The sequence below is a fragment of the Haliotis asinina genome, chromosome 7 (genome assembly GCF_037392515.1).
Source record: "Haliotis asinina isolate JCU_RB_2024 chromosome 7, JCU_Hal_asi_v2, whole genome shotgun sequence".
Lineage (NCBI taxonomy): Eukaryota > Metazoa > Mollusca > Gastropoda > Lepetellida > Haliotidae > Haliotis > Haliotis asinina.
Genome location: NC_090286.1, coordinates 63,675,580 through 63,693,340, shown reverse-complemented (window position 1 = coordinate 63,693,340; position 17,761 = coordinate 63,675,580). Strand labels below are relative to the sequence as shown.

General features: G+C 42.7%; 1 protein-coding gene across 4 annotated transcripts; it reads left to right on the top strand.

The window, feature by feature from the left end:
• The first annotated feature begins 621 nt into the window (after window positions 1-621).
• LOC137291610 (uncharacterized) lies at window positions 622-12,555 on the top strand. Of its 4 annotated transcripts, none has more exons than XM_067822999.1 (2): window positions 622-748; window positions 9,655-12,555. In XM_067822999.1, exon 2 carries the CDS (start codon window positions 9,691-9,693, stop codon window positions 10,786-10,788), a length of 1,098 nt encoding a protein of 365 aa, XP_067679100.1. In that variant the 5' UTR covers window positions 622-748; window positions 9,655-9,690; the 3' UTR covers window positions 10,789-12,555. The 4 variants fall into 4 exon arrangements, with proteins under 4 accessions (XP_067679100.1, XP_067679101.1, XP_067679103.1 ...); XM_067823000.1 differs by lacking the exon at window positions 622-748 and adding an exon at window positions 3,638-4,003; XM_067823002.1 differs by lacking the exon at window positions 622-748 and adding an exon at window positions 5,913-6,050.
• Window positions 12,556-17,761: the final 5,206 nt, after the last annotated feature.

Sequence of the window (17,761 nt, the reverse complement as noted above, 5' to 3'; positions counted from 1 at the left end):
ATGGAGGTTGTAAACACTGGAAATGTATGGACATTGTATGGCACACATATTAAAATTTGTTGCCGATATGTATGCATCGTTACTTTTAGAGAGAAAAACCCACCAGTGACTAGAACAATTGGAGAATGAAAGCCACCCATCATATTCAGTCACAGACATGTACGTAATAACAGAGCGAAAGGTTTGTACTGATCAGACGCGCCTACAGCTACCACGACCCTGCATGCACTTAGACTACGCCGACAGAGTTGAGCACACGGGTCATGGTGGGTTTGTAGTCGTCGACGTAATTCACTATGAAGAAATATAAGCGCCATCGTGACACCCAGAGAACCGGTTCACTTACCCGCAAGTCACAAACGTGTTGTGTTTGAGCGAATGTTTAGTGTTTGGTTTTGCTCTACGTATTGACTCATGGAACAGTATCACTGAAAATACAGGTTATAAGGTCAGCGTTGCAGATCGTTGAAATGTTCATTCAACCACACACCTCACACGATCACTGCGAAGGTATGAACCGTCATTCCAAACGCAGTTTCGTTTTACCTTATGCATCTCTAGACATGATTATAGAAAAGCCAAGAACAACTCAACATTCGCCAAAACGAAACCGTGCTACCCGAAGAACACTTTCCGAGACGGCCCGAACACCACACGACGAGTGAAGCAGACGGCAGTTTGAGTAGAAGTAACAGGAGCATCTACATTTGATTGAGAATGGTGGACCTTTGGCAACTACTGTGATAAGGTGGGTGATATCTCGACATACTGTCAACACGTTGTCCAGATATGAACAAACAGTTTTGTAGTGAAAGATGAATGTCGTACGATAACCGGGCAATCGAAGGTGTTTAGTATTGATCGGCGTTCACCATGCGTATCAGACCAACAGATCTAACGTGGGTTGTTTCCAGCCGGTCCTAGAGCGTAAAATCCACTTAATGTTCTGAATAGTTTAATGTGAAGTACACCTGGCTTCTGACTAGATGTTAGCTGGACGCGGTTGCCAGAGTGGATCACTTACATCTCAGCGCTAGAAGTGTCGATGAGTGTTCACAGTACGTGTATATACACGCGGCTGAAAGAAACAGGGTGGAGGCTGAGTAATGGGAAACACAGCAAACGGAAAATCATTTAACTTTATCAAAAGGAGGAGCAAGTGTCTCATCAGTTAGATGTGTTTTACACAGTAGCCGTAAGCTTACACAGTCGCTGTACGTGGCTTACACAGTAGCTGTACGTGGCTTACACGGTAGCTGTACGTGGCTTACACAGTAGCTGTACGTGGCTTACACGGTATCTGTTTTTATACAGCAGTAGTTTTAAGTGTCTTACACATCAGTAGACGTAAGTTCCTACATGGCAGTAGCTATGCGTGACTAACACAGTAACTGTCTTACACAGCTGTACGTGCCTTACATACTAGCTGTGTCTTCCACAGCTGTCAGTACATTAAACAGTAGTTGTCTTACATCGCAGTTACTGTGTCTTACGCAGATGTACGTGTCTTACACAGTAGCTGTGTTTTTACAGAGCAGTAGTTGTCTGTCTTACACAGCAGTAGGTGTAGGTTCCTTCATACATAACGTGGCTTACACGACTGTACGTGTCTTACACAGCTGTACATCTTACATAGTAACTGTCTTACACAGTTACACCTGTCTTACACAGCTGTACGTGTCTTAAATAGTAGCTGTGTTGTATGCAGTAGCTGTGTCTTACACAGATGTATATGCCTTACATAGTAGCTATGACTTACTCAGCTATCAGTGTCTTAAACAGTAGCTGCCTTACGTCGCAATAGCTGCGTCTTTCACAGTAGAAGTTGTAAAGGTATTACACAATAGTTGTAAGTGTCTTACACAGATGTACGTATTTTACATAGCAGATATGTCTTACACAGCTGTTCGTGTCTCACATAGTAGCTTTCTTACACAGTAGCTGTGTCTTACACAGGTGTACGTGTCTTACTTAGTAGCTGTCAATATAGAATAAGTGTCAGTATAGAAAGTGGAATATAGAAGAATATTTTTGTTGAATCATTTAAGGGCGTTGCTTAGAATATTAACTTTATCACTTCTACAGAAGAGAAAGTATCTGTATAACCAGAACACAGTGACGTCATGAGACGTTCATACTGTGACACCGTAAAATGACACACTGTATGAACACAGAATGTGCACATGCGCATTGAGGTGAAACGTATTAGGCAAGTGCTGCTAACTTGGTCATGTTGATGACTCATATATAACTTACTCCCGTCTCGTGTATGTAACCAACTCCCGTCACGTGCGTTTGTAAACAACTCCCGTCTCATACAGGACAAATTTTATGGATAGCAACTTCTTGAGCTTATTTTCACGACGTTTCGGGGCTTATCCTAGCCCCCTCAAGAGGTTGAGCTGAACCGAACAGTAAGGCTACCTGTTTACTCTGCCCATGACCTCACAATGCTTATGACGTCACAATGCTATGACAACATGGTACCAGTAGCTAACAGGACTCGTGTATATAAACAACTCCCGTCACATGTCTTTGTAACCACTCCCGTCACGTGTGTATGTAACCAACACCCGTCACATGCCTTTGTAACCAACTCCCGTCACCTGTGTTTGTAACCAACTCCCGTCTCGTGTACATAAACAACATCCGTCACATGTGTTTTTAACCAACTCCCGCCACGTGTGTTTGTAACCAACTCCCGTCTCGTGTATTTCACCAATTACCGTCACATGTGTATAGAACCATCTCCCGTCATTTGTTTATAAGATCTACTGTCACAAGTATATATAACCGAAACATTCCAGGGATGTTCGTACCATTTAGACCCTTCTCTATTCTACTGAACTGTGACTTGAGCTAACAACCGATTTGAACACCGCATAAAGGTGGTAAGACTGTTGTGATGCAGTTGGAAGACGGTTACGTTTATAGTGAATCCAGGGTACGTGAATGGGGCTGGCGAAGCTAAAAACATTAACTGAGGAAGCTGAATTCGAACCGAAATTCGTAGATTCCTAGTATGTTTCACTCAACACATCTAACTACCACCCCCTAGCCTCCTGAAACGCCTTAGTCTCCCGTCTGTATAACCTGCAATGACATGACGTCCAGGCAGAGAGCAGAGCTTCGTGACCAGTTCTGGCCAACTTTATCATAGTCGTTTCTAGAGTGAGCTGCAACAGGTGTTCTGGGGCATCGGGGGTCCACAGAGAATCACTTCAGGAATTCTATCTATTCAGGCTTGATTCAGCTGTATTATTCGAAGGTACTCCCAGATACTGTAGCTTTCACGAACCACCAGGCTCCCACTTAGGCGCTGTAGCATACAGATACATTTAACTGAACACAGGACACCCGTGACAGTATTTGCAATGTGTTTACTTACTTGATAATACAAAAGCATTCGTGCGTGTTGTAGACAAGCATATGCTGACGTCTGCTTGTAACCTGTATATATCGCTGTATCTCACGGCATGATATAAACAAAGTTATAGCCCGGTAGCTCGGGTGGGGTTCTCAACACAGGCACGCCTTAGGCAAGGAAATCTTTACAGAGATATAATACAGGTCATGCCCCACTGGGTTCAGCCTGGCAGGGTAACATAACGGCTTCTCCCAGGATGACCCAGAAGACATACAACTAACATTATGAAAGGATAAGCCTCGGGTGTTTGTTGTAATGTTCAAGAACACGGTTACAGGTGATACACGTTCCGATAGTTATGCAAGTTCGTGATGTTCATGGCGATAACTCCAATGTCATGTATGTCACAGTAAGTCGGCCTCTGTTTCTCGGCTGTGGATTTGTCAGTTGTTTGGTTTCGTGTTTAGGAAGAAACGTTGAGGTGCAGTGGTGACGTGTGTTGGGTTGATGCCTATGCATAGTTGTCGCCCAGCCGATCACATTGAGATTGGTTACACCATTACGTCGGTGAAGGTAGTCCTCCAGGTGACCGGCCTTTCCACAGTGGTCAAAGTCAGGAACATTCGCTGTATTGACGTGAGATATATCTATTACTACTTCTAAATGCATATAATTTTGATTTCTACCTGTAATGTATTATTTATTTTTATAAGTTTTATATACTGATGTCTTCTTTCTCATTCTTTATGTTGTTTCTTTATGTCAATTATTGATTCTAACTAAAACATATATGATGAAAATAGTCAAGACCAATCAAGCCCATGATTTAGGATTCGAATCACATGCGAATTTAATTACGTATTAAGTCATAGATCAAACAAGTTTCTGTACGCTTTGTTATCTGTGGGGTCAGCAGTCATCCATATCTACGACCACGAACTGTGCGTGATATAGGCTGGACCAGACGATCCAGTGCTTACGTGAAATCATCAACAATCACCAGCCTGCCCAAACGATACAAGTTGGTCACCTGGTACCACAAGTATTGCTTACTGGACTTGTTCTACATTGACAGATTGTTCCTTAACGCATTTGGCAAAATATATCCAAAACACATTTTAAGTTTAACTGTTACTTTGATACACACCAACATTAGAATAAAAAATACACAACACATTGCATGTGTGTTGCTGAAATTGTATTTAACATTGATTGCTCAGATAATATCAGGTGCGTCTAAGGTACAGAAGTGTTTAGTTATAGAACACCCATAATGCAATGCGAAAGCCCCAGTTTTCATAACTTTTGAGGCAAACTTCCGAAAGTGCCATGGCTTGCCAGTGAGTTCATACCTCGTTTTCCTTGCATCCATCTACCTCTATAGCTTTGACATTAATATCAATAAGTCATACGCGATATCCTGTGCATGTTCGACCCTTGCAAGAAGAGCTCCACTCTATTTTGACGTATAGCCGGCACATGAATATTTCATTGCTGATATATTCCTGCATAACACCAGCAATTCCCTGCTAGACGTTCTTGTAAGGTAAGCTGACAGTGAAAGCTCGTCAGGCACCAAGACAGTTTACCTTAGGTCGGTGTTCAGGGGATGCTGTGTTGATGTAGGTGTTAGCCCACACATTTAAGGCAATAATGTCCTTTATGAGTTGTTCATGTCCCAGTTCTCTAACCGATTGGACGATTCCTTGTTAATGTTTCACACTAGGAAGTAAAAGACGAACATGAACAGGAGGTTGATCGGATACTTTACTGATTGTATTACCTGCACCAGCCATAGCAATATGGAATGGAGTGTAATGGTTCTTTTTATACTCGTTCGATAACTCAGTTAAAGGGAGTTCAGCATATCCATCGTCCCACTGTTTTAGCCATCTATTTTATGGCGTAATGTAACCTGTCTGATATTTAATATGATCGGTATATAACGAGTAACACCTAATGATTGTCATGTAAAATAATTTGCGAGTGATATCTGTCTGAAAGGCTTAATGTCATGTCGCCACCTCAATACCGCTAACGGCCTATTGATTGTGACTTGTAGTGTATTTCTCAGTACGGTAGTGTCGGTCATATTGACTTTGTGTTATATTCAAATCATGTTGGTTTATTAGACGGCATGGTGAAGGATTGTCGATGTGGTGTGTTTATATGGGTGGCTTCATGAAGGGTTTTGATAATATACTGATATTTATGCAAAGTGTTACGTAATGCACTTATATCTCTTGGTGTCTTACGTAATTGTTTAAGGCTATCCTTCAAGAGTGTTAGAAGCAAATTGTCTGCCCAGCGTACTGACATGTGGTGTGTCAGATGTTTCCTTCGGGCTAAACATATTTGTTATGATGCTGGTGAACGTCATCCCGACATCTCCCTATAGCGGTGACGCACATCCGAATCAAGTATATATTGTTTCCTTTACACGCCACGCCCATCTTAGTCAACCCCACCAAGCACTTTCAAGACATCACACCGCGAAGAGCGATCCATTCACTGCTGCAGCGCCTGTCCCCGTCACGAGCCCACTGACATCGCGCTGGAAAGCAAGTCGTATATATACCGGTTATTTATAGCGGATATTTCCTCTGCCAATAGCTCTGTATGAAAATCCAGCTGGTGAGAGATCCCATACTGGCTGTGTGCTGATGTGTGGCGGGTAGACGGGGTAGGTGCTGGGGTAAATAGCCCCATTGTTGCAAAACTGCTTAGTCTCCAGGTAGTTGGGCAAGACACATGATCTCCAGTGAAAAGCTTTCAACATGTCACCGCGTGACGACAGCATAGGTTAGCAATACTGTATTCTGTGTGAATGTTAGTGTTTATACAGCGGCATGGCGAATACAGATTGTGAATGTATTGACTATGATTGAGGCTTTAACTTTCGGCCATAGAGTGTGTTGAAGAGAATGTCCTAAGAAATTCCTGAGAAAATACACAACGATTCCTTCCATACGACGCCACAAGAAAGATGAACCATTAGCCAGCCGATCTGGTGAGTCGATCTGACAATTATCCCAGGGCCCTTGTTATTCAAATTGTAATTTTATACATGTATTACGCGATAGCTTGTTTTTCTACATCCAGGTTTATGTTTTGTCTCCGCGTCATTCAATTATGAAAATGTTCAACATGTAGAGGATATTATATGAATGCCCATGGCATACTATGTTTACGACACGACTGCCTAGAAGTTGGTATTTCCCGAGCGAGAGCGAAGTGTATACCGTTATTTAAGCACGAATGTCGCAATAGAGATTATTACTCAAGCAAGTGTGTCATGCGACTTACACGAGGCGAGTGTGAAACACTGCGTATTGACCGAGGGAGGGGAAGGGCAATTCAAATCCTATACAGTGTAATAATTTCTGCATTATTCAGTTTATTCATGTATTTTTTTTCAGTAAAGTAAAGCAAGTGTGACGGTCCCTTTACTAACGTCACATTTGTTAAATGACGTCCCAGACGAAGAATACAGAAACAAAACTGTGCACATATGACATATATCACACTGGTTATGTTTCACAATATGGGCAATGGATTTACATAGTGAGTCCCATACTGGGTGTTACAGTGTATACGTGCCCACTGTGATTACAGTTGAGATGTAAGCACAATGTGCAATCAATGAATGTATAAAGCAATGCAGTAGGAGATTACAGTCAACAGCATTATCAAAAGGGTTTTTCAGAAACATGTTTGCTGATATATTTGGGGGTTATGTGAGTTGACATCCTGGGCTTTCCCACTGTAAGTGCCAGCTACCGACGTCTGACTACACCATGGCTATACAATATTGGAAGGTGTGGAGATAAAGCATCTAGGCTCATGGAGACAATCAAATTTGATTCATGACGTTTTAACGTCGTTCTGGGTGTAAACTATGCATCTGTTTCTATATATCTATCTAATTCCCCACGTACAACCAATGGCACCATCTTGACCTCGACTGGACGAGAACCAGTTTCTCCTCACTATTGCGGTTTTCTGAATCATAGGAATGAGTAGTAAGTCTTCTATTGCCTGAGATGTATTCAAGCATGAGGGAGCTGGTTGTTGCGATAAATAGAAGCTTGTGAATAGTTTGTGTATTCACTACCATTCACAAGTGATGAAACACGTCATGTATCGTAAAAATATTCTTGAGAACGGGTTCCCGATACCGTAACTAACGTACTGTCTAGAAAACTCAGTATCAGCAGAACATTGTGAAATGCCTCCTCAAGTCAGTGACTCACAAATTAGACAGCAACTTAATTCCTTGTTTATACCGGACATTTTATTATCAAGTTCTCGTCACTGGTTATCTGGCCACACCCAACATACCCGGTTACCTCTCTCCAGGGGGCAATCGCGTGTAGAACACAGGGGTGTGGGTTATATCAGTTGGTATCCTTACAGAGACGGTAGATGTTTTCACCGGCGTTATCGGACTCTCAGTTGTCCTGATAATAGGATATGGAACGGTGTTATTGTAGGGAGTCAATACAGGTTTAGTCCTAAGGTCGTGGAATTGACTTAATGTGACTCCAGTATGTGTTTCAAGTCATGTCATTTCACAGTGGGAAGACTATACTTAACGATATGTTTTCTGCTTGTATTGCAGTACTTGTATGATTGTATTGGCTTACATGACAGAGATACCGATAGCCATAACGTGAAGGGGCCGACGTTTTAATTCACGGTAACCAAATGATGACGAATTTGTGCAGCTTTACTTCTTAGTCAAAGCATATAATCTAACATGTACTGATTGAACGAGTAATGTGTGCTAAAGACGTAACTAGGTCTCCCACTCCGTGTATTTGTCAGCGACACCAACGACTCAAGACTGTTACTGTCGTACTTCATATTGATAGCAAAACCGGCCAATGTTCAATGTATCGTGAGCCTTATGCAAGGCGACGGGTAAGGTAAGTTGACAATGGAACAGTGTTGACAAGTGTGTATGGTATGGAGTTTGTTTTCCTCCAGTAGCTTCGACACGCTCTACTTCTTCCTGTCCCACAACCTACTGTCAGGACAGAATAACTTGTATTCTATTCTAACAAATCTACTGACGTCAGAGTACAGCTGACTGTTTCACCATGTATCCCAGAGAAGGACTTTAGACTATTTCAATGCAGCATGTTTATCTTGTTATATTCTGTATAATAAATGTATGGAGGTGAGTTTTTATTACGCTCGTTTACATTAATCAGCATAATAGGGCGTATGTAACTATTTCAAGGCGCTGTCTAGCCTGATACGATCAGTGTCCAAACGGCATGTGCACTCCCAGGTGTCACATGTCAGTTGTATATCAAGTCAGATGAATACACCCGGATGTCCTCACACACACATCGTATAACTACAAGTACGAGGCGTGAGGATGTGGTTTCAAACATGTTGTCACGAACGCACAGCTAGGTGTTGGTCGATCTACCCAGTATAGGTAGTAAACAGGACAATAGCAGTGAAATACAAACGGATGTGTAATTGTGCAGATGAGCAGATGACGTAGTATATGATGGACGGACGGAGGTTTGATGAAACGTGACGGGATATGATTTGACGTTATAGGACGTAACGGAACAAGATTTCACGTTATAGGACGTGACGGGACATGATTGGACATGGGACGTCACGGGATATGCTTTGACGTTTTGGGACGTGATGGGATATGACTTGACGTGACGGGACATGATTTGACATGAGACGTCACGGGATATGCTTTGACGTTTTGGGACGTGATGGGATATGACTTGACGTGACGGGACATGATTTGACGTTATGGGACGCTGACAGGATATGATTTGACGTTATGTGGTGTGACGAGACATGATTTGACGTTGTGTGACGTGACGAGACATGAGGGGGCGTTGTGTGACGTGACGAGACATGATTTGATGTTGTGTGACGTGACGAGACATGATTTGACGTTGTGTGACGTGACGAGACATGAGGGGACGTTATGGAACGTGATGTGAGGAGATGTAGTGAGCATGGTGTTAAGGTGAGATGAACGTATCTCATCATTTGCCTTACGCATTGCTGTCTGCTGTGTGAGCTGAAACTCTGAAGTGTTACACGAACACATGAACAATTAACAATCGGTCTCGATGTTGGACATGGTACTTGATGATGAAGTAGCTGTGCTTGTCTTGAAACAAACATACTCCTTTAGCTGTGTTCTTCCTTTGTCTAAATGTCTGCAAGAACGTGAACATCTCGGAGACTATCACTTCCGTGTATGTCATTTGGAACATAAATCTATATTCTTATCTTTCCAGGTATCTGTGAATAAGTGAGTGAACCACAACTTCAAGATGGCAATGAACCGCGGTCCGCATGTGCGTGAACTATTTATTGGACAATCGACTAGTGGCTTTGAGTATGAAGGTAAAGAAGGTAAAAAGAAATACAATTTGAATGGCAAAGGAAAAGGTGGCGGTTTCTCTCAACTGGGAGCCTACAAACCTAAAATACTATCCAGTGATGAGAGTGGAAATGTTCCGATTGACAAGAGCGCAAATCCTGAACATGGTGATAGAGACAAAGTAGGAAAGGTGAACAAAGCCTTTATCATCGGTGACAAAGATATTCCAATGACAATTGAACCATCTGAGAACATTTATTCAGAAATACAGGAACCCTTCATCGCTTCGTCTTCTGAGTCTGGGAACCAGTTCAGTTCCAACCCCGTCTTCAACGACTCTTCGACGTCAGCAACTCTGCACCATGGAAACGTATACAGAGAACAGAGAAGCCAGTCCAGACAGAGCGTCCCCGTGGAGAGGATTGGCGGCGTCGATGTCCCAGCTCCTGACTACGAAGAGGAAGAAATGACTCTGGACTTCGAGGGCGATGACCGAGTACACGACAAGAGAAGAGACAGTATATACAAGGAGTTTCCAGGGGAGGACTTCTCCCGGTATCTTTCCGACGACGAGGAAGACTATGAGTTCGATCGACCTGTCTACACGGTTAGATCCAAACCGCCAGTTTCGCGGAGGGTCCTTCAGAAGAAGGACAGCAAGTCTCGGACAGAGGCGTGGAGGGGCGATAAGCCGAAACGAGACTCATCAAAATCGTTGTTCAAACAAAATGCAAAGAACACCGGCAAGACGACCTTGAGGTATTATAGCGTTAACGACACCAAGCTGGGTATCGGGCTTGATGGCGCAGCCAGAAAGCCACAGAAGAAGTCAATACGGGACGGTGTACCCTATGAGTCCTCATACGAGTCCTTCTTACAAGCACGGAATGGCGGTCCACGATGGGGAAGTCTCGAGAGCTCGAGCAGCGACAGTGGGCACGAAACTGGAGATGACTTTAAACGTGGTGCAAAAGGTAATAATACAGGCACATTCTGGAAAAAACTAACGATCAAGTTCAAGAAAACTGGATATAATCTTAAACATTGAAAATGTGTGATTCCATTTGTTCAGGGAGTGGTACTTGAACCCCTAAGTGACTTATTCCATACTGTACCTCCACCTCCGTGTCGTCCTAGCGTGTACAGCAAGGTGCAGTGGGTGCAGTTTGCACAGAGGAAGCCAGTATGCTGCACGTAAGGGATTGTGTTGAAGTAACTCAGTACTACATGAGGTCAGTTTGACAATTGTCTGAAGGAATGGCGTTAGCTGTACGTCCTGTCTCAAAAGTAAACTTGGGATTCATACAGTTCCAATCTGCTACTGTTACAGCTGTCTTTTCGTGTATATTGAATATACACATTTATACCACCTAGTATGTGACTGTCGTGAGATATTGCGCATTTAAATCCAAGCTCTTCAGTCACTAAAAACTCATTGTCTCATTGTACATACCGCCTTAATCATTTTCAGCAATATGTTGATGAGTCTGCTCCCTGAGACCACATACCGTGGTCATAATGAACATTTGCCAGCATTATTTCATATTTTAAACGTTAGAACTAGCGTTCACAAGACATCCGATCTTATTTATGTCATTATCGTGCAGCCTAGGAGGGTCGGGAGGGGGTTCAAATGCTTACACAGGGCTGTAGAACGCAGGTCGTCTCTACAGGAATGATCCAATAATTTTGTTTTTAGAAATCTAATTACCACTTACCCAATCAACATTTCTGATGTTCTGTCGTACAAGAACAAGCATCTTATCAAGTACTGGTATTTTTGCACAGCTCATGTCGTATTTCCGCAGACCCGTCTTTGGCTTCATGGTATGCAGTGTCATGGTATAACTTGTCATATCACAGTCATATGTAAATAATGTGCTGCATATTCATGAAGGTCACACTAACATGCCCAATTGTTGATGGTGAACTTCACTCAGATACCATGAAAGTGTAGAATATAGTGCGTGAATGCAGCGTCGAATATTTTACTCATGAGAGATGCAAGGGGCCCTTGTTTACGTCATCAGGTATGCTGTTTGAAACTTCAGGTGAAACCTGAACTTTATATATATTAATGAAAAATATTAACGAACATTTCGAGTCGTAGAAATGTTGTACAATCAGGTTTGGTGCCGTGTTCATTAACATTTCTATAACTGACTGGTCAGTGTGACACATGTCTTGCAAACCATCAAATGTATGCTCAGAATCCAGGCATGTCTCCGACGTCATCTTACTGTGTTCTGAGCGTACAAATATTTTGATGATAAATGATCTGATACAGCCAGGCATACGTTTTTGCTTTTGAACGTAGTCGGTTACATATGTATAGATATATGTATTTGTTAGTTAATTGATTTATATATTTGTCAGGCTTCAGGGTCCTGATCAGCATTGTTAATGTAGTGAACAAGTAGCATGTGTTAACACCTTCCCTGGGTGTTGAGTCGTAGGGGCACCAGTGTCAGATAAAAACCATACATGGAATCACGCTACTTGTCACCTTTCGTTTTCGGCCATCTTGTGACATCGGCAACTCCCTGGCATTTAACAGCAGGTGGTGTTACTTTTGAACACTATTTTCTTGGTAAAACCTAGCCAACACACGAAGAATGTAATATGTATAGTAATGTGTACTAGTGGCCAAATACTGTGCGACACTATTACCTTCCTACGCAAGGGGTATTGTTGAGGGAGACAGTGCATGGAGAATGTTATTATATCATTGTTAATATATTTGTTTTGTACGTTTATATGTTGTCGTGTATGTACATAATGTATATTGTACCATGCAATAAAATTATTTTTTCTATCCCGTTAAATGTATTATCCCGAACATGCAATATAGAGTACACAGCAAGATAAGAAGAAAAAAAAAAGAAAGTCTCCAGGATGGTTATGCCAGCGGGCTGGCTGGTCCGGCTGCCTGCACAAACCTTATTTTTATAGTAAGTGAAGGTCGAAATAGAATGACACTATCAGTAGCTGACTGTTCTCCGGCGACACAGGGGCGTCTTTCTTTCGCCTCTTATTGGTTTTGTGTCTACATAAACGTGCGTGCGTGCGTGTTTTGGATGGGTGAGTAGGGGGCATGCACATCCACCCACCACACACACACACACACACCAACACACACTCACACACACACCACTCACACACCTCACACATCTCACACACCTCTTGGTCATACATTATGAACGCTTCCTACGCAGCGAACGGTTCTACGGTTGGAATAGCCATCAAGGGTTTGATTGGTTATTTGGGTTACCTCTGACCAGCTCGATCTCGTACATGTTTGACCCTGGAAGATTCGGCCAGATCATTATGCTGAATCATGTCCCTTTGTTCGAACCCTCAAGTGATCTAATGCTGATCCTTTTCTCAGGACCATTTGCTACATTTGTCTGCATTAGATCAAGAAACCGACCTACATGTACTAAATTTAAGTTTAGGTAGATATTTTTCTTCCAAAATGTCAGAATATGTCCTGGATACCTTCCAACAGATTGTCAAATAGCGAGCAATAAAGCTTAAGTTGTGTATGTAATAATAGGTTTCTGTTCAACTGTGTAGAAATCACTCTGTCATGCACCAGTTACAGCCTCCACATTCTCTCTGCGAGAGAATTTATCGTTAGATTTGTCGACCCTAATTACTGCATATCCTGTTGGTTCACTTCATTGTCCCCGTGTACAGTAAACACCGCCCTCTGAGTCGTGTGAGGCACGGACATCAAACAATACAATGTAGGCTACATCTATATACACTGAAAACATAGCCACTTTGCTTAGTGTGAAAACGCCCGCTTCCATTACATAACGGTAGCTTGAGTGCTCGGCAAACACGAGTCCGACTACCACAACTTACAGCAATATACATAGAAGTAATATGTCTGGGACCCTGATGGGTGAGTAATTGTGGCTTTACAAGGTCATTACCTATATTGGGGGATTGTAGATGACAACATAATAGTTTCAACATTAATTCATACGGGACAGGATTCCGATATTCCTAGTTGCTTCGTTTTTGTATTCATATTACCCGTCTTGTTCCGAACATGGGAGTGTCCTCATCTACAGTCAGATGCCATGTTCAGTTACTGGAGACATGGCATCATGCCACTATTGACCCGTCGAAGACAAGGGAACTAAATACCCGATATACACGAAACAATGACATACAGATTGAGAGAATTACTGAAAATATACGAAAATCTGTAATTAGCAATGCATCACCCTATTCCTGTTATCACTGATCATAATGCATGGAACCGGCCTATTCCAGACGCGGGACATGGTCGCTATAGGGTGCACTCGTGCCAGCTCCCTTTGGAGTTAGGTACGGACTGTATGAAACTTGGATTAATGAAGATGACATGGTATTCTTCAAATGCTGTGGAGGAAGGGAGTAATCATGTGATGACCTCACATTGAGCGTCAAGCCAGGCAGGAGGGTTGAGGTGATGTAAGTGAGAAATAAGAAAAGGTTACCTTCCAAATGCCGTTATAGCACGGAATTATACTACACACCTTCAAAGATGTTCATACATGTCTTGAAACTCTAGGGAACTCTTTAACCAGGAAGACGAACCCTAACGTCCAAACAGTGCAGGCACAACCCAGTATCAAAGGTGAAAAGGATCAGGGATCAAGGTATACTACAGAAGGTGACAGAACCAACTGACTAGGTGTCCAACAGTTTGTTCAGGGAGAAATCCGACGGGTTCATCGGAGTGTGTATAGAGCCAAGTCAAATGCTCAGCAAGGTAATCGAATTTCCCAAGTGTCCATACCAACAGTCGATCAGTGCCTAATAAAAAAACGATGTCAGTCTGTGGAGAGTGTCGAGACGTCATACTATAAACAAACTATTTTCAATTTGAAGTAAAAATAGTCGCCTGGATTAGCCTCCCCACGACGGTATCACCCCTCACCTGACAGAGCGGGTGTTGACATGCCATCATCAACTTAGATGAAAGGAGGCTCAACATTTCCTAGACATGTGCAATTACTTGTGAAGATGCACGGCTCATCTCGCAGTAGTGAAACGTTTGACAGTGTAGCACACAAGGCTGCTACATGTGTCTGGCCCAGTGCTCACGAAACTGCCTTCAAGTCCACAAAGAGCATGAGAGCGAGTGCCACAACGCCGAAGTGCTTCTATGTCAACAAGCAATGTCTTGTATAGCTGGGCCCCGTTTCACAAAACTCTCGTAGCCTAAGATCTCGTAAGTTTTCTCGTAGCCATTGTACCTCCTATACTGTAACATAGGAGCTACGGATGCTACGAGAAAAGTTACGAGATCTTAGGCTTACGAGAGCTTTGTGAAACGGGGCCCTGGATGCTATTGCCATCGGAATTGGAAGAGTTGAATGCCCAGGAGCTTTCACCAGTACAACTCTCCAATCGGCAGAGCAAACTACGCACCGACTGAGAAAGAGGGTGTTGCTGTCACGATCATGTGTGAACTGTTGACCAATACCTGAGTGGTACCTGAGTGGTACCATGATGTTACAGTGCCGAGTGATCACTAGTCCTCGGAGAAGATATCTAAGAGACTGTTAAACAATACTTTTCATCATCTCCAGCGCACTTTCCTACATTTGCAGCCATACAGGTTCAACGTCGTCTAAAAGAACGGAATACATGTACCTCGCTGACACGTTATCAAAAGCAGCTGTCGAAAAGGACGCGTCCGTGTAGAGCTGCTGTGTGGGGTGGAAAAGCAGGACTACAGAAAAGAAGTGGAAAATATGGAGTTAGATTCCCCAAATACGTTGACTGTAGAACGAACCCGAAAGGAAACTAGGACGGAGGTCGTGCTGACAAATGTCAAAATATGTTATGGCTGTTAAAGTCGTTTTCTTTGATCTCCTGAACTCCAGATTCCAACTCGCTCTTCCTAGATCATGCAACACTGAAAATATCACTTTTAACATTAAACCCCGTTGTATATCTCGCACGAAAGTGTCTCGATGTTAGCTAAGATCGGATCGTGCGATCAGGGAAATAAAACGTTTCATTGTCACGATGCGTTTCTAATGGATGTCAGTATATCTATACCCATCAAGTAATGGGAAATATAGCTCCACGGATGGAGTCAGTATGGCAGTATGACTAGCTAGTACCTCAATGTTACTGTGTCACTGTGGTTTCTTATGTGATCAGTGAGAGTTGGTCTACAGTGAGTAACGGATGGGGAAGGTTGTTATACCATATATCAGCAGTATATCTGTCATATCAGTGTGGCTCTGCGCCACATGGGTTCATACAGACATTATACTGAAATAAGAGGCTTAATTAACGACAAGGTTGTTATACCAGGGAACGACTCAAAGTGGCATTATAACGAAGGAATAGCCGTTATGAATAATCCTGTCTTTCGAGAATGTGTGTCAAAGTAGTGTTAGATAATACACGTATTCATGTATTCCACTGACCTCTGTCTACCCTGAGTGGAAATGCCTCAACGTTTTGAACTTCCGTTGATTCAAGCGTGTCTAAAGCGTGAGAAACGTGGGTATGCATCACTCTTCTGCCAACAGTTGGGCTGCAATTATACGTCCGAAAGAGATAACCAAAAATAAACACTTCATATACGACTAAAACAAAGGCTGAAATTATTGACAAGATCATCTCGGATAAGGAATGTTAACTTCCGGAACAGTTCTATGACACTAGGTATACTTTGCCATTGTCAGCTACAGTAGTGTAGCACTATTTTCGATGGTATTTCTAAACAATATCGTGTGTTTCTTTTTAGAGCTACAGAAGTTATAGGACAAAGTCTGTTGGCTATGTGTGGAGAAACTTGTGCTGGATAACCCAGAAAGACTTAGTAACCAGTAACCTTCCACGTGGTTCCATGGGTCAAGGGGTTAGCTTCCGGGTTGAGAAGTAACCCTGGCTTCAATCGACAGTTGGACACATTAAAATGTTTGAACTTAAGCGTCACAACGGGGAGTGGTTCGCAAGTTCGGGTGACAAACAGACCAGCCGAGAAGTCCGCGTATGAGCGAAAAGACTTGAGTTAACACCAGTCCCACTGGATTCGAGAGAAAGACAGAAATTTCTTCTGTCAGTCTTTATGTAATACCGTTCGTGGTCAACACAAGTTCGTATGGGTAACTTTTGTCGTTGGGGATACGTTACCAGACAACATCAATTAAGCATGTCTGTGTAGCGACGGGTGATCGAGGTTGGACTGTCGATATTGGATAACTTGTCTCATTCAGTGTTTCTACAGAAAGTCTCCTCTCCGTGACATGTCTAGCTGTTCATGACAAGACAATCAGTAAACACAATCAGCAGTTTAGGGTCTGTTATCTTCCACTTACCGCACCTTTTTTCGCCATACATGGAAGTGGATGGTGAATTCAGCATCCTCATACACCGTGGCTTCACCAAGCATTCGCTACTTCTTTGTGGACTTGCTGATGAAACATTAACTCAAATATGTTTCCAGTACCTCTCATTCACATTAACTCAAATATGTTTCCAGTACCTCTCATTCACATTAACTCAAATATGTTTCCAGTACCTCTCATTCACATTAACTCAAATATGTTTCCAGTACCTCTCATTCATCAGAAATATCTTTTTATCGAAAAGTACAGTATGAATATGCATCCTATTGGCGACGTTAACATGGAGTCCGGCCAGAAGCTGTAAAAGACAGCTGTAAGAGACAACCACTACAGTACCGCCAGAAGCTGTAAGAGACAACCACTAAAGTCCGGCCAGAAGCTGTAAGAGACAACCACTACAGTCCGGCCAGAAGTTGTAAGAGACAACCACTAAAGTCCGGCCAGAAGCTGTAAGAGACAACCACTAAAGTCCGGCCAGAAGCTGTAAGAGACAACCACTAAAGTCCGGCCAGAAGCTGTAAGAGACAACCACTAAAGTCCGGCCAGAAGCTGTAAGAGACAACCACTAAAGTCCGGCCAGAAGCTGTAAGTGACCACTAGTTCAAGTTCAAGTATGTTTATTCATGCCTTTAGGCCATTGGCCCATCTACA

What these genes read in the sequence shown, in the direction of transcription:
- LOC137291610 (XM_067822999.1), top strand. Translation starts at nt 9,691, where the DNA reads ATGGCAATGAACCGCGGTCCGCATGTGCGTGAACTATTTATTGGACAA.